General features: G+C 46.4%; 4 protein-coding genes across 6 annotated transcripts in view; 1 reads left to right on the forward strand and 3 right to left on the reverse strand.

The window, feature by feature from the left end:
- The window catches only part of LOC117773855 (nck-associated protein 5-like), a 105,616-nt gene extending 98,595 nt beyond the window's left edge, over positions 1 to 7,021 (reverse strand). Inside the window, exons 1-4 of one of the 3 annotated variants that reach the window (XM_034605634.1) lie at positions 6,835 to 7,021; positions 5,144 to 5,277; positions 4,986 to 5,047; positions 42 to 297 (exon numbers count right to left, since the gene is read on the reverse strand). The gene's annotated coding sequence lies outside the window, so the exon portion shown is untranslated. Of the gene's footprint in view, positions 1 to 41; positions 298 to 4,985; positions 5,048 to 5,143; positions 5,278 to 6,834 lie in introns of those variants that run through there. The other 2 variants (XM_034605626.1, XM_034605676.1) reach the window with 2 other exon arrangements.
- A 5,704-nt stretch (positions 7,022 to 12,725) lies between these two features.
- On the reverse strand, positions 12,726 to 15,556 carry LOC117774842 (glycerol-3-phosphate dehydrogenase 1-like protein). The gene is made up of 8 exons (XM_034607505.1): positions 15,410 to 15,556; positions 14,906 to 15,083; positions 14,521 to 14,661; positions 14,135 to 14,273; positions 13,911 to 14,023; positions 13,597 to 13,830; positions 13,407 to 13,513; positions 12,726 to 13,217 (listed from the first exon to the last, which is right to left on the reverse strand). Exons 1-8 carry the CDS (start codon positions 15,448 to 15,450, stop codon positions 13,121 to 13,123), a joined length of 1,050 nt encoding a protein of 349 aa, XP_034463396.1. The 5' UTR covers positions 15,451 to 15,556; the 3' UTR covers positions 12,726 to 13,120.
- A 657-nt stretch (positions 15,557 to 16,213) lies between these two features.
- On the forward strand, positions 16,214 to 24,519 carry LOC117774422 (oxysterol-binding protein-related protein 11-like). Its single transcript, XM_034606840.1, has 13 exons — positions 16,214 to 16,667; positions 16,959 to 17,027; positions 17,115 to 17,290; positions 17,562 to 17,641; positions 18,671 to 18,859; positions 19,581 to 19,779; positions 20,810 to 20,955; positions 21,082 to 21,222; positions 22,025 to 22,484; positions 22,602 to 22,788; positions 22,912 to 23,094; positions 23,186 to 23,339; positions 23,695 to 24,519. The coding sequence occupies exons 1-13, from the start codon at positions 16,549 to 16,551 to the stop codon at positions 23,749 to 23,751; spliced, it is 2,160 nt and encodes a 719-aa protein (XP_034462731.1). The 5' UTR covers positions 16,214 to 16,548; the 3' UTR covers positions 23,752 to 24,519.
- The window catches only part of LOC117773474 (protein unc-80 homolog), a 35,494-nt gene continuing 33,847 nt past the window's right edge, over positions 24,173 to 25,819 (reverse strand). The window contains exon 55 of the mRNA XM_034605553.1: positions 24,173 to 24,521. Coding sequence (XP_034461444.1) covers positions 24,513 to 24,521 — 9 coding nt within the window. The 3' untranslated portion in view covers positions 24,173 to 24,512. The remainder of the gene's footprint in view (positions 24,522 to 25,819) is intronic.

Genomic DNA, 25,819 nt, shown 5'->3' on the forward strand with positions numbered 1-25,819 from the left:
TGTCCGGCAGGTCACGTTTCCGCTGTGAGGAGGGCTTTCACCTTTTTACATGAGAACAGAGTCCAAGTACGGGAGCAGCAGCGACTCCAACTGAAACGCTGGAGTGCGAGTGGAAGTGCAGACCTCTCCTCTGGCGGGACTCTGCGATCCCACAGCTCCAGCTGGATCTTGCCGCTTGCTCTCGGCGTCACCCAGGCACCCCACCCTCCAAACCCAGCCCTGAACCCAGAGCTTCAGCCCTTTTTGTTTTTCTAGGCCTCTGCAAACAGCGCTGGGAACCAGTCCGACCTGGCCCGACTGAGGCCACAGCAGAAGATAAACACTTCACTTCACGCATACTACTCCTTTACAAAGAGCTCGCAGGGTTTAGACTCACTGTGCCGGTGCACAGAGTAAGCACAGCACTTCCTTATTGGTGAGGACGGGGTCAAAGGTCAGCTGATGGACGCCTCAGGGGTCAGGGACCTTGTCCGTACGATAAACTTGTGTTATCACGTGCATGTATGCCTGTGTGTGTCTTATGTAACTGAAATAGAGATAATACCACAATCTACTTTAATCAGATTGGAATGAATTATTTTAAAAGAGATTATTAATTTAACTTATTTATAGTAAATACAGGGTTTTTCTTCAAGTGTTTTTTGGGCATTTTCATTAAATATCTTTTTTCACAGTGTTTCAAATAAAAATAATTATGTAAGTTATATTTGAAGCCCATAGAAAACCATGTAGAATCATCTCATGACACCTTCAGCTTAAAGTGATTTACTGCAGGTCTGCTAAGTTATGCAACTGTCAAATTTCAGAATGAGCCTGAACTGTTTTTATCCTATTTTTATTTCCAGGTCATCCCGATTACTCGCCTCACAAACCTACTTATGCAAGCGCGCTCCCCGAGCAGCCTCCCCAAAGTCCCCTTCCTGCAGCCGCTGTGGGCTGCGTCTGCTACACCCTGTCTCCAGCTTCAGCAGCGTGACGGCACACGTCAAACAGCCCCTCACATCAACATGACACGTTCCATCCACTGCCAATCTGCAAAGTCCAAACTTATTGACACGGAGCCGCGAGCGACGGATTGCACGCGGGATCAGACGCTCGCGTTTCTACACACAGCACCACCATCTCATCTCCTGCCCCCATTTCTGAATACCCCGGGGTTATCTGGTGTAGAAGGAAGTTGTCTAATCAGTGAACAGGATGTGAGCGGCCGTGTCTTTAATGACACAGAAACATCCGACTCCTGCCTCTCCCTCTCTCTCTGGCTTTGTAATCGCTAATTGTGCATGTGTGTTGCATCAGATGAAATAGTCTGGACTATTATTTTGATTGCATGTCAGTTTGGTCACTTTCCGCTGCAGATCAGAGGAGGAAGCAAAGCCCTCGTCTTCCCCTGAATGCACAGATAGGGGGGAGATTATAGGAAATAGCGAGTAAATGATTAAAAGGGATTAAAGCAGTGATCCTGATTGCCCATGAGTCAGTGTGGAAAACACAGAATCCACTTTCCTCAGGGTATACAGAGTGTGAGGGGTGAGGTAGGATGGATCGGAAGTGATAAAGATTAAGCAAACACATTAAGCGGCAGATATCAGGGGCGTTCGGATAACGGCAGGCGATAAAACACGGGAGAACTCCGACCTCAGTTAAACACACCAAATGACACTCGCTATGCAAATCAGACCAGTTCAGTAGGTGCTGTAATTTAATTAATTTAACTGCGTATACAAGGTTTAAAATGCAACAAAAATGTAGGTTTATTTCTTATCTTTCTTAAGACGTCTAAGTGTTTATTTTCCTTATGTTTGACGCGATTTTAAAACTATGCAACAGTTCATGTTGAAACATTTGTTCCTCAGTTATCCAATAAAGCTGTTTTCAGACGTGAACGTGATAAATTCTGTTGTGGAAAGACGAGTGTTTTTGTTTACAGCTCATCGGTCGTCGTTGTGTTCTCACATTAAGCCCCTCTGGAAAGTTTCAGGGAAGTTTCCGGACTTCAGTGTCTGAAAGCAGCTCATGTGTCACATAACTGGTTATCGCCATCTCATCCAGTAGGTATCCACTGGTTAGTGCTCATGGAAGCGAGGCGATGTGATTGACAGACTTGTTGACTGTGCACAGATCGTTCATGGTTTGGTGACCAAATCAAAATAGCGCCATGCTCCTTTTATATTTACATTATACATCACATTACAACAATAAATGCCCCTTTAACTTATATTTATGACGCTCTGAGGACCTTTCTGCAACGTCCACCACTGTCCTCCCTCCCTCCTGTTTCCTTGTGATTTACACCAAAAGCAATTACTGATATGTTAAACCGGTCCGGTGTTGACCTACGCAGGGTGACACGCGTCGACGGCCCCCAGCCGGCCATCCAGCCTGTCGGCAAGCCAGCCAGTGGGGTGGAAAGGATATAATCAAAGGAGGCCAGGAGGACGCTGACATCTGGGAGTCTTTGTGCTGTAGGCCTAATTAGATGCCAGGGTGGAGGGAGGAGGCGCGGCAGGATGGTGTGTGCGTACAGCCCAAATGCAGAGGGGTGTGTGTGGGGTGTGTGTGTGTGTGTGTGTGTGCGGTTGGGGGGTGCGCTCTCTTTTTTAACATCTGCTCCAGGAACAAGGGAGGACCCAGCTGAGGTCACAGAGCCCCAGACAGCTCCGAACTACAACAGGGATAATGTGAGGGGATAACAGCTTAATGATAACACTTAAACCCATTGAGAGATCCCTGCACTGAAAACAGACTGCGAGCCTCACGGATAAATAGCGATAATAAGCCCAGATTGTCCATGAATATGGATCGTCATGGCTCAGATTTGATACTGTTCCTTTGTAAGCTGAGGAGAATTAGGCAGCTGTGCATTTATTGGGATCATCGAGCCGCCACGCTTACGTCGGAGTAATCCCACACGTACAGTAGGTAGAAGGTCCCGCTAAAGACACACTGTGGCTCCGCCCCCTCTGGCTTTTGACTCCCAAGTGTGAGACCACACGCCGCCACAAGTGACAATGACGCCCTTTGTACCCCCCCCCCGTACAGTCAGGCACTGAGCCGTGCTTATTCTCATTTCACAGAGTCGCCAGAAGTAAGAAATCTTTGTCATGGGGAGTTCAGGCTGAGATACCAAGTGACCTGAACTTTGGCCCTTTACCCATTAAAAGAAAACCTCTCACTCAAGGGATAAAATAATTTCCTCTGTACATCTAGTGCTTCTTTGTGCGTTGATTTATTCAAGGGGTGAAACTATGCAATGAACACAAGGTTTCCCTTTGCAATCACAACTATTACAAATATTTTCAACACACAGAGGTTTGCGTGTGAATAATGAAAGCCCCCCCCCACTGGCTAAAGAGTAAATCTGTAATCAATACCCTGCTTCCCTAAAAAAAAAAAAGAGCAATGCCAGGAAGTGCCAGGGCCTGAAAATGGATGGTGATTGGGGGTTGGACATTGATTGGTGCACCCCCCTTTGCCCCAGGAACCAATTCATTTTGCCTGCATGCCCCCGTGCCCGCCTCGAACGCAGGGGAAACGGGGTCAGAGCGGAGGCATCCCCCAGCCCCACACACACAAACACACACGGTACAGAGCCCCGTTCTCTCTCTCTCTCTCTGCCTCTTTCTTTTTCTTCTCAATGATTCATCCATGTCCGGAGAGAAGAATGAATGAGCGGGAAGATTGTACGTTTGGGTCTCGCTTTTAATTCGCCTGCTTCACCGAGGGAAGTGGGAGGGGACGGCAGGGGGGGGGGGCTGCTATTACTTTCCATTCATTGAGGAGAAAATTGAAGCATGCGAGTGTCTGATGAGGTTTAATGTGCAGCGAGAGAGGTCCATCTGTATTCTAGCAGGCACAGATGGTCCGCGCCGATCGGATGTTTTGAGTCCCTCTGCTGGCCGGCCTGTCTGATCCTGCACCGCCAACTGTGGCCCGGCACAACCTAACGTGGTATTACTGCGTCTGAGAGCCGGGAACAATAAGCCATACTTTACACCGCTCTGTTTTTTTTTATTCTGTCACAGCAAACCGGTCATTAGGCTGGATGCTACGTCTCTTCTCTCTGAGTTCTTACAGAGTGTGATCACGGCTGCTGCTGCTGCCGCGGCATATCAGTGTTTACACCGCGCTTTGAAGTATCACACATGCGTGTGACAATGAAAGACTTACCGTCGAGGCTAATAGGTCAATATAACAGTCCCTTTAAAATGAGTGCTGACGCTGCAAGACAACACAAGGCTCCTTTATATAACTGTTATTGTGTTGGCCGGTCGGGACATGTGCACATCCTTATCCTTTCTGAGATCACGTGTGCATCGTTCTGCCACTTAAACCAGATTATTAGAATTAAATATGGACTTGTGGTTTAATGAAAGAGGATTGGTTATAAATCCTCCTGCTCGGCAATAGTCCCATTAATGTGCACACGTAAAAACAGGGAAGCTTCCTCTGTTTAACTGCGGGTCTGCACATGATTATTTGCTTTTGTGTTAGGAGCCCAATAAAAGCCCAAGGACAGTCTAAACACTGCTGATAAACCAACTTGTGTCCTTGCACATTGAGAACAGCACAGCTGTTGAGGAACGCAGCACATTCTCATATTTGAGGAGCAGAAGTAAACAAATGGCTGCAGTTTTCTGTCAATGGACTGCTGGTTTTTAGAGAAACACGCCCGCCACAGTGACGTCGAGCACTCAAGGGCAGGGACAACGTGCCCCGGAGCGTAAAAACAATCCTGCAAGTGCACAAATGGAGCTCCTCATTATGTTTTTACAGTCACAAAGCTGTGAGACATGCTGGGGGAGCGTGAGGCATTTGTAAATCATGTGGTGGAGACAGCTATGTGACACCTTCTGTTCTGCTTCTACTCGCTCTCGTCACCTGATGCTCCAGTTCTGTCATCGCAAGCGTTCCCCGTGTTTTTCCTCCCTTTCTGATAAATTTCGCTGTCACTTTGAGGAGTATATTATCAATATTTGACTTACCTGTTCAATAAAGCTTGTCTCACATGACTGATGGCACCAGGGGCCTGTCCCGGCAGAGAAGACTGAAAAAGACAAGCTCTCACATGTTAGCAAACACCTAAACTACAAAATCAAGCCAAAATCATGTGAGAACAGATAATGGGGAACAATCTACTTACAAGAAAATGTGTTTCTCAGGCGCTTTTAGTGATAAAGATTCTGCCGGAGCTTGTCTGAGCGGCTTTAAATCGTGTTTAGTCAGCAGACACTTTAATGTGGGGCTTTAGAGAAAGAGGAAGGGTTGGAGGTCCAGCTGGAAAACAAGGAAAAACAATGAATGCAATGTCGTCATCCTGTTCGCGAGGGGAGTCCCTGCAATCCCCTGTGCTTATCCCACCAGATGCGTGGGATGCTCTAATATACATCCTGGAACAGAAAAATCCAGTGAGCTTCCTGTCGTGGGACCCGTCTCCGCCGCCGACGCTCGGCTGAACTCTCTCATGACAACGTTTCAGGTCCGAATAACACAGAAAGATATACTGCACAGGCCAGGGGGTGAGGCAGCGAGCCAAGAGAGGGCAGAGGAATTTTCCAACCGTTATCAAAATACACAACCGTGCCCCCTTCTCACTTTGGTATGTGAGCACTGTGCGATGGGCAGAACTGAACACACACAGACACACACAGACACACACACACACACACACGGTATTTCCTCTGCAGGCTGCTGACAGCTTGAGAAACAACAGTGTGTTTATGCAAATGTCATTTCTCTCACAGAAAAGTACTGCAGACGTTCTTTCCCTCTGACGACAACATTATACAAACATGTGATAAACTCTTTGCTGTGTTTCTCCTTTAAAAAGTCAATTGCGTGATAAGATCGTTTGTTTACATCATCACATGTTGTGTGCGACACTTTAAACCAAACTTATTTATCAGGATTGGAGCATTTTAATCCAGAAACCACGCTTTACTGCAGCTTTCTAATTAGCTAAGTGGCTACGTGATGTTTGCTATTAGTAGCTAACATTATCATCTGATAACTTTGGCTAACTCATAATGCTAGCAAACATTAGCTGTTTATTAAAGTTGCTAAAACATCTTAAATAAAAGCCACTAAGCTAAAAACATCTTTCTGGATGTAAACAGATAACCACGATAGCTAGCTAACATTAATCTAGCTACTAATTTAAGTTGTCATTGTTTTTATCCACTAGCTAATAGGCTAAGCAGCTACATCTCTCTGCATGTGAATGAGCATTACGAGCTAATGTTGATTTAACAATTTATTTTATTTAGTTTTCATTGTTATTTTAAAAGAATAAAACTAGCTAACAAGCTAAGCAGCTATGTCTTTCTGAATTTAACTAGTATGGCCTGCTAACATTGAATACTAGCCAATGTTGTCATCTAGAAATGCTACTAGCTAATAAGCTAATCATATAGCTCTCTGCATGTGAATTAGCATAGCAAGCTAACATGAATTTGGCTATGTAATTAAGTTGTTATCGTAAATTAATGCTAGTGGCTAATAAGCTAATCATACATCTCTCTGGATGTGAATTAGCATAGCAAGCTAGTAGGAACTTAGCTATGTAATTAAGTTGTTATCTTAAATAAATGCTAGCAGCTAATAAGCTAAGCAGCTACATTCCTCTGAATGTAAACTAGCTAACAGTAATTTAGCTCATTTGAAAGTAGATTTTAAGTTATGTTGAAATAATGAAGTTACTAGCAGGTCATTAGTGGCTACACCTTGTGAAGGGCTAGTTAGAACAACTAGCTAACATGTGGTTTATCATTTAACTTCTGTCTAACCTCTGTTAGCCACATTAGCATTGATTAGCAGCAGAGTCATGAGACTTACTGTGGCGGCTCCTGTCCACAGGTCTGCAGCAGCTCCAGGTCCCTCTGAGGTGGAGGAGGACAACGTGTTGATGAGGAATGTCCTGTGGTGGCAGCTGAAAACATGGAGGGGAAGACACACACACACACACACACGCACATGCACATGCACAGACACACACACTGTGTTTGTGCAGCCAGAGCTGAAGTCTGAAGACTTGTAAATAGTGAGGGAGGGAGGTGGTGCTGTTCCACATGACATCACCAGCAGCTGCTGACAGGCCTGTGTTTATGAACTAACTGCTGCAGGAGTCACACACAACTACACAACTACACAACTGCACAAACAAGACCAGACAAAGCTCATTTGGCTTCAGCTCAACACACATGCAGCGATGTGCAGTCTGCACACATGTGCATGCTCTCTCTCTCTCTTTGGGGCTGAAAACACAACAAGTTCAAATATCCCTGGAATCTCTGAGCCGGGCGACGGCCAAACGTCTGGATTGGATTTGTGCAGTTCCTCTCCTGACGTGTTACCTGTCGTCAGGCTGCTCTGAGACCTGCTGACTGGGCGAGAGGAGCTGTGGACTCAGATAGCAGTCAGTGTAATGGTTTAACTGCAGAGGCCGAGCTGCTGCTGCATTCCTCAAGTGTCTTGGCTTGGCAGCGTCCCCGGCCTCTTAGCTCAGCCTGTATTTCTCCTTCTCCGTCTCTCTCCCTCCTTTCTCGCCTTCTCATTTAAATGGAGGCACATGACTCTCGGCTTTACTGCCAAGGAGACTTCTTTATGCCGGCCGGGAGCCACGGCCGCTCTGCTTTTCATTGGCCCCTCTGCAGGGCACCGCATTCCTCGTTGCCACCCGTCCTCGTGGCCCGCAAGATGCAAATCGACCTTAGCCCTGATGTCATATTTAGTTTGTTTTTCATGCTATTTTCTGCAGAATGCATCAAAATCAAATGCGCATGTACTTAAAATAAAATCATAATTTCAAGTTTCCTAGCCTGCAGCCTGGACGGCCGAGCCCTTCGGTTAATTGCCCGGCCTCCCACTGCTGGTCTTCCATAACCACTGTGAACAAACGCTCCACTTCAGCCCATCTCCGCTGCATTCTTTGTGGCCTCAAGTGCAATAATTTCTCTGCGTAATTCCATTCTGTTGTCGCATTCTTCCCCTAGAAGATCACTGCATTGCAACATTGTTCAGAGAGACGGAGCGAGGCCGAGTGGGCTGACGACACCGCAGGACCGTGGAGAGCTCAGAGATAAATTCATAAATCACACAAAAGAAAGTATTTGTGAACTGTTTGGAAGGTGGGGACGTGATCCCAGGTTGTCCTGTCATCACGAGCGTTCAATCAAACCTCAATGTCAGGAGATAATTGAATATAGATCAGATGATTGTCGTCCGATGACATCGGAGGAGGGTAATAATATGTTAAGTCATTTTCAGTCTGCATTTGATAATGGGAATCTTTGATTGTGCAATTGAAAGCTTGTGATGTTTTGTTTTAATCTAATAAAAAAAAAGTCCCGAATTAGAGGATTCCTTCTGTCAGATAAACATGTGAATAATGCCACAGTTGTCTGCGCTCTTATGTGGGAATGTTGGGTCATAAATCTGAGTGGATAAATCAGTGTGTGCACGTGAGAAAGCATCTGTTTTCTCATGTTATCTAAAACAAAAACAACAACTCCTCTCCTTATATCTCATCCTGTCGTCCATATCTTCCTCCTCCACTCACTCTGAGACGTTCTTATCTTAAAGAAAGGAAAGAAAAACACGTATTCTACTCTCCTGAGCTCTTACTTTTTATTTTTTATTGTCAACTTGAAAGATTTGGGGCAAAAAATCTGGATATTTGCACAAACCATTACCTCCTGGGAGCAACAGAGCAAAAGAAAACAAGCTTGAGGATCCCATTCCGGTCGAACCCGTGCTCGTACATCACTGTGAACGTGTTTGTGCCCGGAGAGTCCTGCAGGGAGGTAATGGCTAAATGATTGTGGAACACACGTCTTGACCTGCAGCACATCCGGCTCCAGTGCAGGCAGGAGGTCCGTCTCTTTCATGTCACAGGTCGGAGCCCGGCGGGGGGAGGCAGGAAGCGATTGGGGCAGAGAGAGGGAAGCCGTCAGAGAAGATGCAAGATGACGGGTCAGAGCTTTTAGACGTGTGGAGGCTCCAGAGCTTCACATCGACTCTGCTCAAAACACACAAAGGCTGTCACACGTTGCAGCTGCAGACCTGATGGGGAATGAGGTGAATATCTGAGGTGAACCGGTCAAATGTGGTCAGACCTTCATGAAAAACACCCAAGGAGAAAAACACATAAACACAAACAGATGCATAAATGCACAGTGTCGCCCCTTCTTCTTCGGAGCGTGTGGGGCTGCTTTATCACTCAGCCACAATGCCTCCCTCCGGATCGCTCGCTGCAATTGTGGTGAAGACCAGAGCGACCATAAAGCAGACATCTCTGCTGCTCGCTGCGATACTAACGGCTCCTTGGGCGAACCTGTTTGATGGGAACACCAGACGATGTGCCGACACACGAGACACGTTTATTCTGATGTGAACCCGACAACACATGACATGTTAACAGCATGTTCTGATTAACATGAAAAAAGGTCACACTCGGGATAAGCAATAACCAAATTCAGACATGTGGACCTTTTCTAGACATATAGACACTCGAGAAGGAAATGAATCTGATCATTGCTGTGAAATCCTCATTTTGCTCCTGGATCCCGGTGTCGAGGAGGTGGATTGGAGTCTCTGAGGAGCAGGAGGCAGCTCCGTGCAGGGCCCACGCTACACTGACATGTAGGAATGCCACATCGATGTTATTTGCAGCTGCACTGGGAACCCGGCGGCCTCAGAAAAGCATCTTTATGTGCATGTTAGCGCAGACTCGAGAGACACTGGGGCTGTACACACGGTAAAGGTTTCACCTTCCACAAATCAGAGGGGAGGGAGTGTGGAGTTTGCACCGATGTCAGCATCTGTGAGTCCGCAGGGCATCAAGCCGAGGAGATTCAGACCAAGCAGGATGTCAAGCAGAACAGGAAAAAGAGGAGAGGTCGTGCAGCTTGGACATCGTCAGGCCTTGGTCTCGTCACACATGCTGGATATGGTCGTATTAAACTGCTGATGCTGTTGTGCCGACTCAGAGTCATTTATATTTAATCAAAGAAGCTTCTTCTCTTTCTCTAAAGCAGCAGACCGCGCCGGGCGTCCTGCCAGGTCTTCATTGTACAAATTGACTTAATTTCATTGGGTTATGGTCTGTGATTTCCTGACGAGGACCGCTCCCCATTTGTCTCGTCCCTGTCCCACAGAATCGATGGCTGTCCGGAGGGAGCGAGGGACGCACCCTATCTCATGGCTGTCTCAGGCAATTTTGTCCACTCTCCCTGAGGTAAGAGGATGGGAGAGTGGAACAAATAGGCCTTGTGTTGTCTCCCCAGTGTTTGTATGCATTGCCACGACCAGGCTTCCTGCCAACTTCTCCTCCTCTTCCCCCCCCAGACTGCAAAAGCAACCAGAGCAACCATCACCGCTGCTGCCTTCACCTCCAGGCTCAGCACAAAAGATCAGGCCGAGGATGGAGACGACCACGTGGAGGTGAAAGGAGCCAGCTGGGACGAGGAGTGGCATCCTTTTGCTTTATCTCTTTTTGTCTCCCCAGCCCGTTGAGCATGAGCGGAGGGAGGATGTGAGGTCCCATTGGGCTGTCATTGACATGTTAAAGAGTGCGGCGGTGACAGCTGACGAGATCAGGGGCCTGTAATTAACCCAGGATGGAGGATAGACTCTCCCCTTTAGTGGCAGACACACACACACACACACATTGAAACATGAGAATCCACACATGAAGATATAAAAGATTAAAACCACACCAATCCACGTTCGCCTGAAGGGGATATAATGAGTTATCTATTAGTCTGCGTGTGAGGTTCCACACTGACACAGAGCTTCTCTGGGTGCTATAAATGTAAAGGCGTGAACCATGTGGTCTGGCCTGGGGTGGCCACACATGCTTTTAAAAAAGAAAAGCCCTGCAGCGCTCAGCAGAGAAGTTTGACTGTGTAAGTCACTCATTCATCCCAGGGAGAGGCAGGTGTGATAAGCCCGGACTCATCACACCTCGTAAATCACAACTCAGTGTGAAATGTACTGATCAGTGTCTTAATGTGCCTCAGTCCTTTTTATAAGCAGAACCTTTACAGTTTCACTTAAAAGTTCAACTCAACTAAATCCTTATCTTTTTAACTGGACTGTAACTGACTTTAAGCACATGGGGGCAGCAGCCAATTTACTCGTCCAGCAAATACAGAGCAACAGTGATCTTTAATATGATTTGTTTTTATCCAATATGTCCGATATTCACTCTGTTTGATCTGTGTTTGGTCTCCACCACCTCTTTTGCTCTAACTTTGTCGAGTTAGGTCGTGTACGTTGGTTTAAAATTTGGATAATCGCAGCTTTAAGAGCTTTGGCTCCACCTCATTACACTGGAGGTGAATTTTGTTTGCGTCGTCAACACAAAATTGAGAAATGACAGCGTTCCTGAGCCTCTGGAAGACTTTCAGTGTCCACAGCTTTTACACAGACGATTCTTTAGCACTGCAAACACACGACTCCTCCAAAACCCACAAATTGTTGTTTATACATTTCTCTTTCCTCACAAGTTAAACAAAGGAGATACAACATGTGAATTAGTCGACTCGAGACGTGTCTTTCTTCACTTTGGACGGAGACACACCAGTTTCCAGTCTCTGTGAGACAACAGAAGAAGAATGGACGAGACCTCGAAGAGAAAGTTGAACTTGTTGAAAGGTAATGAAGCAGGGAAGTAAATTTAAATCCAATAACTCACACACATGGGCCTCTTACTGGAAGACAGTGCATGTGTGTGTGTGGGGGGGTGGATGCCTACCAACAGACAAGTTACCGTGGTGATTAAGCTCCTCTTTCAAGATGAAGGTGGGCCTTCTCTTGGATCTGGGCCGGTGTCAAACCACCACAAGGGTCTCAGCGCTCGCTCAAAAACCCTCCGATGACAGTGGCGGCGTGGAGATGAGAGGGGGACGTGGACCTGAGAGACCCTCCTCTCCCATGGGAAACCTGGAAGCTCCTCTTTGTGCCCCCGTAAAAAAAAACTGGTGCCTCTTCCATCGGCCTCCAATGAACCGTTTGATGTCCTGGGATCTGGGCAGACGAGGAGGATATGGACTGATGGGGCCTGAGGAGGGAGATGGCCTGGAAAGATACCCACTAGTGATAGATACCCACCAGTCAAAGATACGCACTAGTGATAGATACCCACCAGTCAAAGATACCCACTAGTGGAGGGGTCTCAAATATTTAAAGTGTTTGGATTGATTTTGTTTCCATATCTACGTATAAAGAACTTTAGATGTGAGTGTTTGACGGAGACGAGCACAGAGAGACAGTGTGTGATAATGAGTCAGTGAGACACAGCGATGGGAGACGGACGGAGACGGAGGCAGAGCATCAAAGCGTTCACCGGGTCGACCTGTAACATGGCCGACACGCAGGGACAAGGACGCTTCTTGTTCATTAATCTGCTTTCTCATACCAGGTTACTGTGGCCTCGTGGGAATCAGTGTGGGTCAGTCACACACACACACACACACACTGAGATCTAACACAACTCAATCACACAGCTGCTTGTCCACAGACTGAACTGGTTTGACATCAGTTCTGTGATTTCTACTGTTTAAAGTTGAAATATCACTAAATGTGAGTGCTGCGCCCCCTGATGACAAAAACTGAGTACTGCAGAACCTCCCTGGACTAACTTTAGATTGTTCAGAATGAATAAAAACAGGTTTTCTTTTTCTTATGAACTGTTTTTTTATTGAGAAATCAACTCCACATAAAGATATAAAAAGAATATAGTTAATTTTAATGTTGAAATTGTAAACACTGTGTTTATGTCAGTCACACAAACTGATGCATTTACAAAATTGTAGTATTTCGAGGCAACATTTGGTATTTTTAAACCATTTTTATTGCAGTTTTAAGGCTGCAAATGTAGAACATATTTTGTACCTCTTATTTATCATCATTTATTTAATATCTTTAACTTTTCTTTTCTAACTTTTTTACAAACTTTTCAAGAGTAAAATTAGTTATTTTAAAATAAGTTCAACATGAGTAAATCAAATTGCTTTTGAAGCTCAATGAAAGTAGTTTGCATGATGAAATGTTAAGTTGTGCGTTTCCAGCTCGTGGATCTCTGTCACCACCTGGTGGCGGTGAGGCGTCGACACACCGCTCACATGTGCTCAGGGTGATTCTGGAGGCAGGTGATGAACTCTTTCACCTCTTTGCCCTCGAAGCAGATCTGGTAGACGGCTGCAAACAGAGGAAACCTGCAGGAAACAACACATCATCTGGTTATCATCTCAGATATTAGAAGAATATTTGCCTGAAGTACGTTCCTCGGTTTTTACAGCACAGCCACACACGTGTTTTCACATCTGGGACTTTGTATTTGAATCATTATCTTTATTTAACAGAAATTAATATTGAAAGCATTTTGCCGTGGTTAATGAACTCACTTGTTGACCATGTCTTTCTTCAGCAGGATCTTATAAACCTCAGCTGACGTCTGTGGACCCTGAAGCTTCTGGCCGTTCAGCATCTCCGCCTCCAGCTCAGCGATGGACTGAAGGACCACACATAGAGAAACCAGTTTATTATCTGGTATCTTCAAAGAAGTTTCTGAATGAGTCTCTGTGTCTGACTCACCTTGGAGGTTCGGACGAAGGCCTCGGCCACTTTGCGGTTGCGTCCCCCGTAGCAGGTGGTGATGAGGTCGGCCACGCCGCAGCTCTCCAGGAAGGTGGACGAGGTCACCGGGCCTCTGCAGAACAACTTGGTGAAGGCGATCATCTCCATGAGACCCAGCCTGATCACCGCCGCTTTGGTGTTGTCGCCGAAGCCGAGGCCGTCGCAGAACCCAGCGCCTACGGCCACGATGTTCTGACAGGGCGCACGTTAAAGGAGACATACATTATAATCTCTGAAGCAGGAAGAAGAAAGTCCTGAGAGTCTGTGTTTACCTTTAAGGCTCCACACAGCTCCACCGTGTCGCCCTCCGTCACCACGGTGATGCGGAAGTTGGGAGTCTGCAGCAGCTCTTTGAAGATGTGTCCGTTTGCCTCGTTCTTTGCTCCTGCAGCGAAAAGAGGAAGACACGATTATCATGTCACTCGACTCTGGTGCAACGAGGAAGTACTGATGTGATTCCTTTACCACAGAAACAAACCGAAGAACAAAAACAAACCGATGGTGGTTTCACAGAACTTCTCGTCTGCCACCTCGTTGGCGATGTTGGCTCCCATCAGGACGCTGACCTCGATCTCCAGCTTCTCTCGGATGATGTCTGAGATCAGCCTCAGGCCGTCTGGGCCCTCGTCCACACCCTGGACGACCAAAGAGAGAGTTTCTGAGTTTGACACTTTGTCCATCTTGGTTTTTAGAAACCAGAAGTGACCCTATATATATACAGTCTATTTTTTATATGTTTTGTCTGTGTTGCTCAACTGAAACATCACGTGACGCTGCAGCCACAGAAAACATGAAGTACAGTGAGTCATGTGATGGTTTCCTCCTTGTTGGCCGACAGGAAATGAGACAGGAAGAAGAGAGAAGGGGGGGGGGGGGTCTTACCTTGATAAGCGATATCCCGATGGTTCCCTCGGTGATGTGGGGCTTCATCTGGTCACAGAGTTTGGCGATGAACTGGTGCGGGATGACGAAGACGAGGATCTTCGTTCCTTTGACGGCCTCTGTGATGTCGGGGACGGCGACCTGGAGGGACAGCAGGACAGGAAATGACCACGAAGAAATGCATTGTGGGTCTTTTAGACTTGTATCTCTGCAGCTTTTAAACAATCTGTGGTTTCTTGTCGTTAAACGGTTCTTTCCTGCAGGATTTGACGGTTGTGTGGTCAAAGTGAGTGAACAGTTCATGTGGGTCAAAGCTTTGTTGTCTTATCCGTGTCTCGTGGACTGCGGTGACCTCGCCTGTGTATTTACACGCTGCAGCTCTCACCACATTCCTGGGCAGCTTGTGACCCGGCAGGTATTTGACGTTCTCGTGGTCGGTGTTGATGATCTCCGTGAGCTTCCTGCCGTCCATCACCTCCTCATACACCCACATGTTGACCATGGGGTCGAAGCGGTTGGACCCCTTCACATTGTGCCCGATGATCTTGGCGATGGAGGAGCCCCTGGCGGGAGAGACAGGAAGTGATGAGGGAGGAAACACAACAACAAGAATCTCTCAGTGTTCATCAGAGAGCAGACTCCCTCTAGACACACGGACCCTGGAACACTGTGCACAAACTTTACATGAAGTTAAATGAATCAGTGGAACTTGAAGGCTTCACACAAACAGGAAGAAAAATCATTTGAATGTTGCAGCAGAATCCTTCAGGTTCAGAACAAAGTGTTCAAGGGAGGAGGAGGAGAAGTGAAAAGTTAAATCAGCTGAGGAACAAACTCAAGATTATAAATCGAATGTTTCTGAGAAGATGAAACTTAAAAAGGAAGTTACCAGTTTCCAGATCCCACGATGCAGACTTTCTTTCCAGGCATTTTGCAAAGAGCTGCTCGCTTGTTTTTCTTTTTACAGCAACTTCCTCATACGCCCTGAAAACTGAAGTCTCCATTCACTCCTCCTCTTCCTCCTCCTCCTCCTCCTCCTCCTCCTCTTCCCCTTCCTCCTCCTCCACGGATACACTCCTTTATTATTAGTATCTTTAATAATGTACATTAAAACGATACAACACGTGTATAACTGCTCTTATAATCGTCTCCACGTGCTTTTTAATGTTTTTAATAATTCACCTTTAAAGTATAAATCTGAAAATTAAACTGAGTTGTTCAGAAAACAAAGAAAAAAAACCTTATGAATGTTTTATCGACTTATTTATTATTTAACACCGACAGGAAACAGCGGAACTAATGTTTCAACATCTGGACAAAGCGACGTGGAGCCGGACAGGTAATTAGTGACACCTCCGGTCAAGAGCATGCTCAAAATAAAAGCACGTAAACATAACTTTAACAAACAACTTAAAATATTTGTTTATTTACTTTATTTTCAGCTGAATTAATTACATATAGCTAAAAAAATATATGGTAATAAAGTTCCAGTCAATACTATTTTCTGTGTTCAATTCGAAGGGGACATATTTTCAAGAGTAATACAGAATTAATATTTTATTATATTATTAGTATATTTGTTTGCTTGTCTTAAACAAGATACAAAATCTGTTAGAAATAACTAAACAGGAAGTTTATCCCCTCACTTGCTTATTTTATTTCCTTTTATTTCCCGGTTGTTATGATTTATCGAACGCGGAAGTGTGGGCGCTTGTGAGCGGGTCACGTGACTGTGCTGCTGCCAGAGCAGTAAATATCAGAGGAGTTAGCTCACATGCTAACGAGCTAGTTTCTGTTTTAAACCATGTTTTATTTGCCTCGTTTCACGTAGACAGTCACCAGCGAGCGAGACGGGAGTTTGTTTCCGCCTGAGATGAATCAACACTCTTCACGGAAGTCTCCGAACAGCTGCTGGGAATCTGTGGACACCTAGCTTAGCCTAGCCTAGCCTAGCCTAGCCTAGCTTAGCTTCACCCAGGCACTGGCGAGCCCGGGTTAGCCGGAGAGTTGGGTTCGTTGCCAGCGACCATGCAAGCGGAAACCGCGCCGATAAGACCCCCGGAGAGCGAGGCCGGGAAGCTGGATGTTGTCCCCCAGAACAAGACGCCGAGCTCGGGGAGAGCGAGTGCCAAGAGCTGGCAGTACAGGTGGGTGGAGGCTTAGCATGCTAACGGCTACAGTGACTCACGAGCTGCACTCCTGGGATAAATCTGCACCTTTTGTATGTTTGTTATTAATGTCGCACAGTGACTGACGTGTTTCCTCATCGCTCCGACATTATTATCGTGTTGTTATGAAGTTGTTGTTCTTTTCTAATCCGCCAGTAAACAACGGAACCGTTCAGCTGATCTGTCAGCAGCCTCAGCTCCGTGATTGATTTGTGTGTTGATGGTGTTTTACTCAGGCCTTTTTTAGAAGTGCTCTTTGTCCCCTGGCAGTGACCACATGGAGAACGTGGACGGCTACTTGATGAAATACACCAACCTGGTGACGGGCTGGCAGTACCGGTGAGTGGTACACAACCCTGCATCCACCTGGACATGCACGTAAGGGTCAGAGAAGAGGACGCTGATGTTACTGTGTGTCGTCTCCAGGTTCTTTGTGTTAAACAATGAGTCGGGCCTGCTGGAGTACTTTGTCAACGAGCAGTCGCGGCCCCAGAAGCCCCGCGGCATGCTCCCCCTGGCCGGGGCCGTCATCTCCCCCAGCGACGAGGACTCGCACACCTTCACCGTGAACGCCATCAGCGGGGAGCAGTACAAGCTCCGGGGTGGGTACCTGACTTCCTGATGTAATCACCTAAGAGTTTGTGTGTGTGTGTGTGTGTGTGTGTGTGTGTGTGTGTGCTCGTCTCAAAGCTTCAGCGTCAGTTACAGTTTCACCTCCAGGCCCGGTCATCACCATCACTCAGGTCTTCACAGTATTGATCTGTGTGTTTTCCATTATCCGGTGAAGCCGAGGCCACAGGAGCTACTGCTGCTGCTGCTGAGTGGGTTCATCTTTTGATGTAACCGTAACAAGGTTTCATGTGTGTTTCTCAGCCACCGATGCCAAAGAGCGGCAGCACTGGGTGAGCCGGCTGCAGATCTGCACACAGCACCACACAGAGGCCATGGGGAAGGTAAGACGCAGCTTTTTTTTATCATGTTTCAAACTGATCCACATAATTCTCGTGACTCCTGCACGGAGAGGATGTGAGCTGGACAGTTTTTCTGTTTCCTGCTTTCCTTCCTCTCGTGTCAAAGGAGCAGTCGCACAGAGACGGCCGCCGTGCAAATATTTGAGCAACTGGAATATCACTTCTTCGAGTGCATACCTGCAGCCAGGCCCAAGGGTTTAAGTTCAGGCAAGCCTCAACAAAATGAAAACACTTCATCAAGATCTGTGAATTATCCTCTGGGAAATATGTGCAAATGTCAAAAAACATCTTATCTCACGATGTGAAAGAAAAATATCTCTTCATTTCCAACAAAGTCTTTCTCAGCCTGCGTTCCATCATCACACCAAGATAATAATTGAGTAGTTTTTACGTAATCCTGCAGAAGATCCACTCCTTTGTGGGTAAACATGAAGGTTTGTGTCAATAATGGATCAGGTTTGACTCGTATTGATCCAGATATTGATCCACACACGACTGCACTGCCCACAACCTCATTGAATGTTGTGGAGATACATCAACTCCCCAAAGGGTCACGTCAGCAGGGGCTTAGAATAGTCCACAAATACATTACACGGTATTTATTCTTTAGTCATTATAATCATTTTTAAAGTTGTTTGATTACATTTTCTTGACTAACTTCGAACCTTTGAAAGTTGCATTTCAGCTCTTAAGAATGTTCTACCTCTTTTCCACACAAGAATATAATGGTTTACTGAACCGGAGTTATTTGTTCTTGCCCAACACTGCGTGTCCGCTCTTTCAGAGGTTTGTTTAGCAAGTGATGCAATCTTCAGACCAAAGTTTTCAGATTAGTAACTGTGTAATGCAGCTTTGCAGCAAAAAAACGAAATGTTGTGCTCTTACTTTGTAGACGTGTTGCGAAAGAGGAAGTGATTCTATGAATGTTGCTTCCATGACACAAATTAGCACCTGTGAGCTAAACCATGAACCCAGTCTAACATCATGTAACCTATGTTCCTCGTTCTTCAGACTAATCCTCCTCCCAAGTCCCGGAGCTACTCGATGGCGTCGCAGGGCAGCGGCAGCTCGCCGATGTCCATGCGCCGCCCCAGCCAAAACCCCAACTCCTTGTTCGGCTGGTCGCAGGTCAACAAGGGCTCGTCGCTCTACTCCAGCAAGAGGTCGCTGCTGCCCGACCACCTCATGGACGCCAGAGAGGTACGGCCATCCGGGGACACATCCATCTTTATTTTTCATCTTTTCGAACCTGTGTCATGTTGGAGAGTTAAAAATCCATTTCCTGTCCCTGTTGATTCCACAAACAATAATTTAGAATTAATCACTTTCACCAAATAAAGATAAAGTGAGCTTCAAATGTTATGTGAAGTCTTGATAATGATGAAGATGAAGACGAGCAGCAGAAACTGAGTCTGGCTCTTCACTCACTGCAGCGTGTTTCATTAATGTTTAAACTTCACCGATGTTGCCACAATGAAACTTTCATTCCTTAAAGGAGCTTTTTTTTACAAGTACGAGCGACAGTATGTTCCTACAAGACTTTCAGTTGTACAAGTAAAATATTTAGAACTTGAGCTTCTGTTGATTTAAATTAGTTCAGTCGTGAATTCTCCTCTTCACTTAGATGCATGTGTGCAGATCGTCCACCGGAGGGCGCTGTTGTCTGTTTTAACATCAGCCGGGCTCAATCGATCTTTATTTCAAGGGATTTGTTTTAAATCTTTTAATCTGAGCTACGAATAAAGATGTTTATCTCACATTGCACTTTAAGAAATGTGAATATTAGAGATTTTGTAAAGTTATATTGCTTTTACGGGGGTCTTTCACTAATGTAAAAAGTAGAAATCTCTAGGGGCTTGTTTCTACTTGCACAGATAAACATAATTTAACTTATAAAATCCTCTTCATCTTCCTCCTCCAGATGATGACCCAGGCCCAGGGGCAGCACCGGGAGCTGATCCAGAGTATCGAGGGTCTGCCCGCCGCCCCCGGCCTCTCCCCTCTGGACCAGGATCTGCTGATGCTCAAGGCCACGTCGATGGCGACCATGAACTGCCTGAACGAGTGCCTGCACATCCTGCACCTGCAGCAGGTGGCCAGGCAGAGAGGCTCCCTGGGAGGTGAGTGTGCTGCGGTTTCTCTCTGTGGCGGTTGTTGCTTCATCTTGACTCTTTTGTACGGTTGCTGGTTGTTTTTCCAGACGTGAGCTTTTCTGCTGTTAGATGCTGCAGATTTATGCATCTGTGCCACATGCCGTCCTCGCGATAACCAATCTAGACCAAGAGTTTGCGTTGGCTGCTCACTGGAATTATTTTGCATTATTGATAAGGAGCTGTACCTATTCTTACCACCTGTCTCGAAGGTAATTAGATCTCAGATGGTTGAAATATCCAACAGCAGCACTTTGAGGACCGGCTGCAGCTCAAACACGCCGTCTTTTCACAGCAGACGTTCTGACTTGTGACATCAGAAAAAGTCCTGATGATATTTAACGTAAATCTTTTTGATTAAAAAGTTTAAATATCATTAATTTCATCTTTGCTCTGTGGAAAGAGTCGACTCAGCTTCACATTGACAACTGTTGCGTTTTGCGAGAGGATCCCGAAGTGACCTGAGGTGTCGGACCTGCCGGGATCTCGACCCTCTTTATTCAGGTCGACTTGAAATGTGGAAAACGTCCGGGTAATGTCCCACTTTTTCACAGCAGATCTCGTTACTCGATGTATATTTCATTAGGCCGGACTTGTCGCGAGCAGCCAATCGGGTGAAGTTGTCCGACGACGCACGAGGTGAATTTGAATGAGGTCTTCCCACCTCTAACGGCACATAAAAAGAAAAGCCCAGGCCATACTGAGAGGCTTTAAGCCAATCAGAGGGCGAGGATGTTTCCTGTGGGCGGGGCCCAAGTATCCTGATACTCGGCTGGTCGGACGGGTCCAGTTACACTCGGTTGGTCTCGGCAGCCGACAGAAGAATAAGCATCTGTCCACTCAGCAGCCGGGCAGTCGTGGGGTGTTGTGTGGCGAATGGTCGGCCCGGCGTAGACCTGCGTGTGTGAGTGTGTCGGAGGGGCTCGGGAGGGAGGGTGGAGGGGGGGTAGTACCATGAGTTCCTCTGAACCTGCCACTGAGCGCTCGCTGTCCACGACAGGACCCACCATCGAGTGGCTGGAGCCCAAGCTGCCCGACATCCTGAAGAACGGCAGCAGCTCCCTGGGCAGCTTCACCACAGGGGAGGGTCAGCTGGAGGGGAGCGGCCTGGAGCTCAGCAGCCCAGACTCCTGCAGCTTCTCTGGGGTAAGAGCAAGGAAGTCCCTCCCTCTCTGCTCCAGGAGGATCGACAGTGTTTAGGACTTTTATTTAAAGTTATTCATGCAGTTGCCAAGAACAATCTTTTACTTCACTTACATCCCCTTCTCTCAGGAACAGGAAGACATAGACGCGGAGGATGAGCTGGAGGACGCCTTGGCAGACAAGGAGGAGGACCTGGGCGCCGTGGAGGAGGAGCGCAGCGTCATCCTACACCTGCTGTCCCAGCTGAAGCTCGGCATGGACCTCACACGGGTAGGTCGAGTTCCATGAGCAGCAAGAACAAGAACCCTGTACCACATGTCATCCAGTTTACATCTTCGGTTCCTTGTTTGACGTGTTGTTTGAAAGACATCGTCTGAAATGCTACTTTAAAAACTGTATTGCAGGTTAACAGCGCTTACAAACACACTACATCTCCCACAAGTTGTTGTCAACAATTTGTCATAATGACTTTTTAACTGTGGAGCAGTTTGATGGAGATAAAAGCTTCTAAGTTTGAAAATCAAGTTTATTTTGAAATCTAACAAGTTGTTACTCCCCCTCGTTCAAAAGAATGTGAGACTTTCAAATAAAAGCTCATGCTAGTTCATCGAAAGTCGACTGAGTCAGATCTTAAATTTAATATTTAAAAAAGAACTTGTCTGATTAGATCAAATAGAACGAGTCAATCTGCTTTGTCCTGGATTAGGAATCAGTGTCATGGTCTGTTTTTTAATGAAGTTTCAGGGACCTGGCTCAAGTAAACACTTGTTGCTGTGTAATTACTAAACACACACACACACACACAGACACACACAAACTAACAAACAGCACAAGTTGAGAAACTCTATCTTCCAGTGTCAGTTGGTTCTAGTATTTGGATATCCTCCTCTTGGGTTTCTGATTTATCGCAGTTATCTCAGCTGGATTCTCTGGCGTCCCTCTAGTATCTAGTGGACGCTGTGATGCCAAGGTCATGTCAGGATCTACGTCACATCATCACTTCCTCCATTTAATCATGGTAGATGATGAAATGAATAATACCTGGGACCATGTTTCTTTATCTCCCTCCCAGGTGGTCCTCCCCACCTTCATCCTGGAGAAGCGCTCCCTGCTGGAGATGTACGCCGACTTCATGTCTCACCCCGACCTCTTCATGGCCATCACCGACGGCAGCAGCCCGGAGGACCGCATGGTCCGGTTTGTGGAGTACTACCTCACCTCCTTCCACGAAGGCCGCAAGGGCGCCATCGCCAAGAAGCCCTACAACCCCATCATCGGCGAGACCTTCCACTGCTCCTGGAAGGTTCCCAAGAAACCAGAGGCCGCCACGGAGCCTTCACAGGGAGGCGCCGAGCCGCCCGCCCCCCAAGACCCCTACCAAGTGCGCTTTGTGGCCGAGCAGGTGTCCCACCACCCCCCCGTGTCTGGGTTTTACGCTGAATGCCAGGAGAGGCGGATTTGTGTGAACACGCATGTGTGGACCAAGAGCAAGTTCATGGGAATGTCCATCGGAGTGTCCATGATCGGCGAAGGTGAGTCAATAAAGTTTTTTATCGGCATAAACTAACTAGACTAAGTATTCATCAACAAAGGCAAATGTGTAATATGTGCTTGAAAACATATTTGATTATTTGTGCCTGTGTCTGCAGGTTGTCTGAATCTGCTGGAGCACGATGAGGAGTACACCTTCACGCTGCCCTGCGCTTACGCTCGCTCCATCCTCACCGTGCCCTGGGTGGAACTCGGCGGCAAAGTCAACATCAGCTGCGTCAAGTCGGGTTATTCAGCCGTCATCACGTTCCAGACGAAACCCTTTTATGGCGGGAAACTGCACAAGTGAGTCGCTCCGTCATCGCTCCGTCCACGAGTGTGTCTGTGTGTGTTTTATTTCCTATGTGCTGCTAAATGGAAAGTCATGCATCCTGGTGTTTACTGATTCTGTGGCTGTTCCATACTTAGAATCACGGGGGAGGTGAAGCACAACACCACCAACGCGGTGGTGTGTCGTGTGCAGGGCGAGTGGAACGGCATGTTGGAGTTCAGCTACACCAGCGGGGAGACGCGGGTGGTGGACGTCACCAAGCTGCCGGTCACGAGGAAGCTGGTTCGGCCGGTGGAGAAACAGGGACCGACCGAATCCAGGTCAGAGGGCGGGGCCTCGAACACTCATGAAGTCGTTTCTGTCTCGTAACATTCGCCCGTTTGAGCACGAGTTTGTGTTTCCGTGATCCAGGCGCCTGTGGCAGCACGTGACCGAGTCCCTGCGGCAGAAGGACATCGACAAAGCCACGGAGCACAAGCGGATTCTGGAGGAGCGGCAGCGGACGGAGGAGCGGCACCGAGCTGAGACCGAAACGGCCTGGAGGACCAGATACTTTGACAGAGAGGTGATAAACATCAATAAGCACATAAAACATATTTATTTGGACACATTTTATTTTCTGAGATGTGAGCATGTTAGATTCCTCATACAAGAACACGATGATGAAGAGTTAACACATGAGTTTTACTTTCATGAAGCGTTTAAGGACAAACAGAAGAGTCTGTGAAAGTCACCTCTTCTGCCTCTAAATACATTTAAAAATCACCTTCAGCATTAATTCTCTCCCCAGTCGACGGTTTTCTATTTCAGGGTGTTCTCACTTTGCCTTTTTTTTTTTTTTAAATCCAAAGAATCTGGGTCATTGAACTCCTCAGTGTCTGTGAATCATTTCCTGACGACACTTCTCTCTCCTCCCGCAGGGCGAAGGCTGGATTTACCACAAACCACTTTGGAAAAACTCTGCGTTCAAATCCTAGTTTCTCCAGCCTCTTGGATGCTGATGTTGTAGATTCAGGAATGTGTGTGTGTGTGAGTGTGAGTGTGTGTGAGTGTGTGTGTGTGTTGGACGGTGATGAAATGGGAGCATGACCTGCACTGACGTACAGATGAAGGCGACACGTGGAGGCGGACGGAGCGACGGCGTGACTGAGGGCGTTCTCTCCGCTCTCTCACCACGTTCACGATGAAACCTCCACGTTTTGATCGGTTGTTTTTTTTTTTTTTTAACGCTCCACCGTCAGTGAAGACATTGTCACACTGGTAAGAGGACTCTTCTTATTTACACAGCCTTAAGATGGTCGGATGAATGATGCTCCGCCCGGGTCCGGTTCTTTTCCTCCGCTTCTCCCAGACGGTGAAGTGACTTTCCGGGAACGCGAGGCCACATCAGTGCAATCAAACTGTGTGAAGTTGCTGCGAGACATGTCCATCAAACCCTAAAAATACAAACCACTAATGTATATTTACCTGCCCACCATATTCTGATCCCCTCGCTGTTCCCCCGCTCCCGGCCTCTATGCTAAGCTAAGCTAAGTGGCTCATAAGCAGTATATAAACATGTGACAAATGGTTTGTAACACAGTATAATGTTGTTAGCAGGTTAAATTCTTTTTTAAAAAGGTGAGATTTCTTTATTGGCTTGTGTATTAACATATAATGAATAAACAAACGTTTTAATAATGTAAAAATATTTCTTCGGAGTTATGAATTGCTGTTGAATGCTACTTGTTAATAAACACTAAATAATCTCTGCACGTTCGTTGTTATAAACCACAAATTGTTTATGCACTGCTTATACAGGGAGTTGCACCGCCCCCTCACGACTTCCGGTGGTACTGCATCGTTTCGTCTGTTTTATCCCGATGTTTTTCAGAAGTCGTGAACACACGCGCACGGAATGAATGAGTCTTTAAAGCGTTTCCCATGATGCAACTGGATAACCTGAACTTCACGTACGACGCTAGTTGATTTGGACATGATTATGTGCATTTAGATATAAAGTAAATTTGAATTCCTTGCAGTGTATCTCTAAATTATTATTTTGTTGTTTTGATGCTGTTTGAGACTAGTCCGTCTGCAGGAGTTTAAAACCAGAAAAAGACGAAGTCACGTGTGAATCTGAAGATTGTTCTCGTCTTTCTCCCTCGTTTTAGTTTGGTGGTTTTGCGGCAGATGGACTAATTCCCCCGAGTGTCTCTGTTCAAACTGAAGTGACACGTTCCCCCCCCCCCTGTCTGCATAACTTCAATTTCTAAATGTCTACTGTAAAAGCTTTTAACCAAATTTACTTGTTTTGTAATGCAAATAAATATTTTCTTTGAATGCGTGTTCATCCCCCATCTGTCGCTTTTATTGCTCTTATTTTTTAGAGCGTTTATTTAACTCTCTTTTCCCCCCCAAAATCTAAATTCTGACACTTTGAAAGTTGAAAGTAAGACAAGTTTCTGATTCTCTGCAGAAAGAGGAAACCTGCTGTGATAGGCTCCTCCCTACGTTTCTGTGCCTTATGCAAACTCTCTCTGTGGTCGTCTTCCAGCACAGAGTCCTCATCACTTCTCGACCGGACACATGCAAACGGCCGATGTGGTTTTATTTGACTTCTTTCTGAGACTCGGTGTCAGAAGGCGACTCTGCACTTTGATTCCAGGTTCTTTGACATTTCTTGCTTTGTGAATCTACTACTGACAGTGAAGGGAACCTGATGTTGTAGGAAAATGTGTGATGAAAGGTAAATAAAGTGCGTATCAGTTGTACACGATGTCTCAAGTGTTATTATTCTTCACTTGTGTTAAACCATTTTCTTCACAGTATTTAACATGTCAAAGTTTATTCAGATTATTTCAAATATTTCCATTTATTCATCAATTAATCTGTCAATGAATGAGCTCATGATGCAGGAACATCTGCAGGAACATCTGCAGGACAACACATGTTAAACCATCACGTTTTATAGTTTGAGTTAAACAAACTTCTCCCTGTGGATCCACCTGACTTGGTATAGTCCAAGTTGCCCCCCTCCATCTCCATATACCCCATTGGACTCCT

Source organism: Hippoglossus hippoglossus, chromosome 2 (genome assembly GCF_009819705.1).
Source record: "Hippoglossus hippoglossus isolate fHipHip1 chromosome 2, fHipHip1.pri, whole genome shotgun sequence".
Classification (NCBI taxonomy): Eukaryota; Metazoa; Chordata; class Actinopteri; order Pleuronectiformes; family Pleuronectidae; genus Hippoglossus; species Hippoglossus hippoglossus.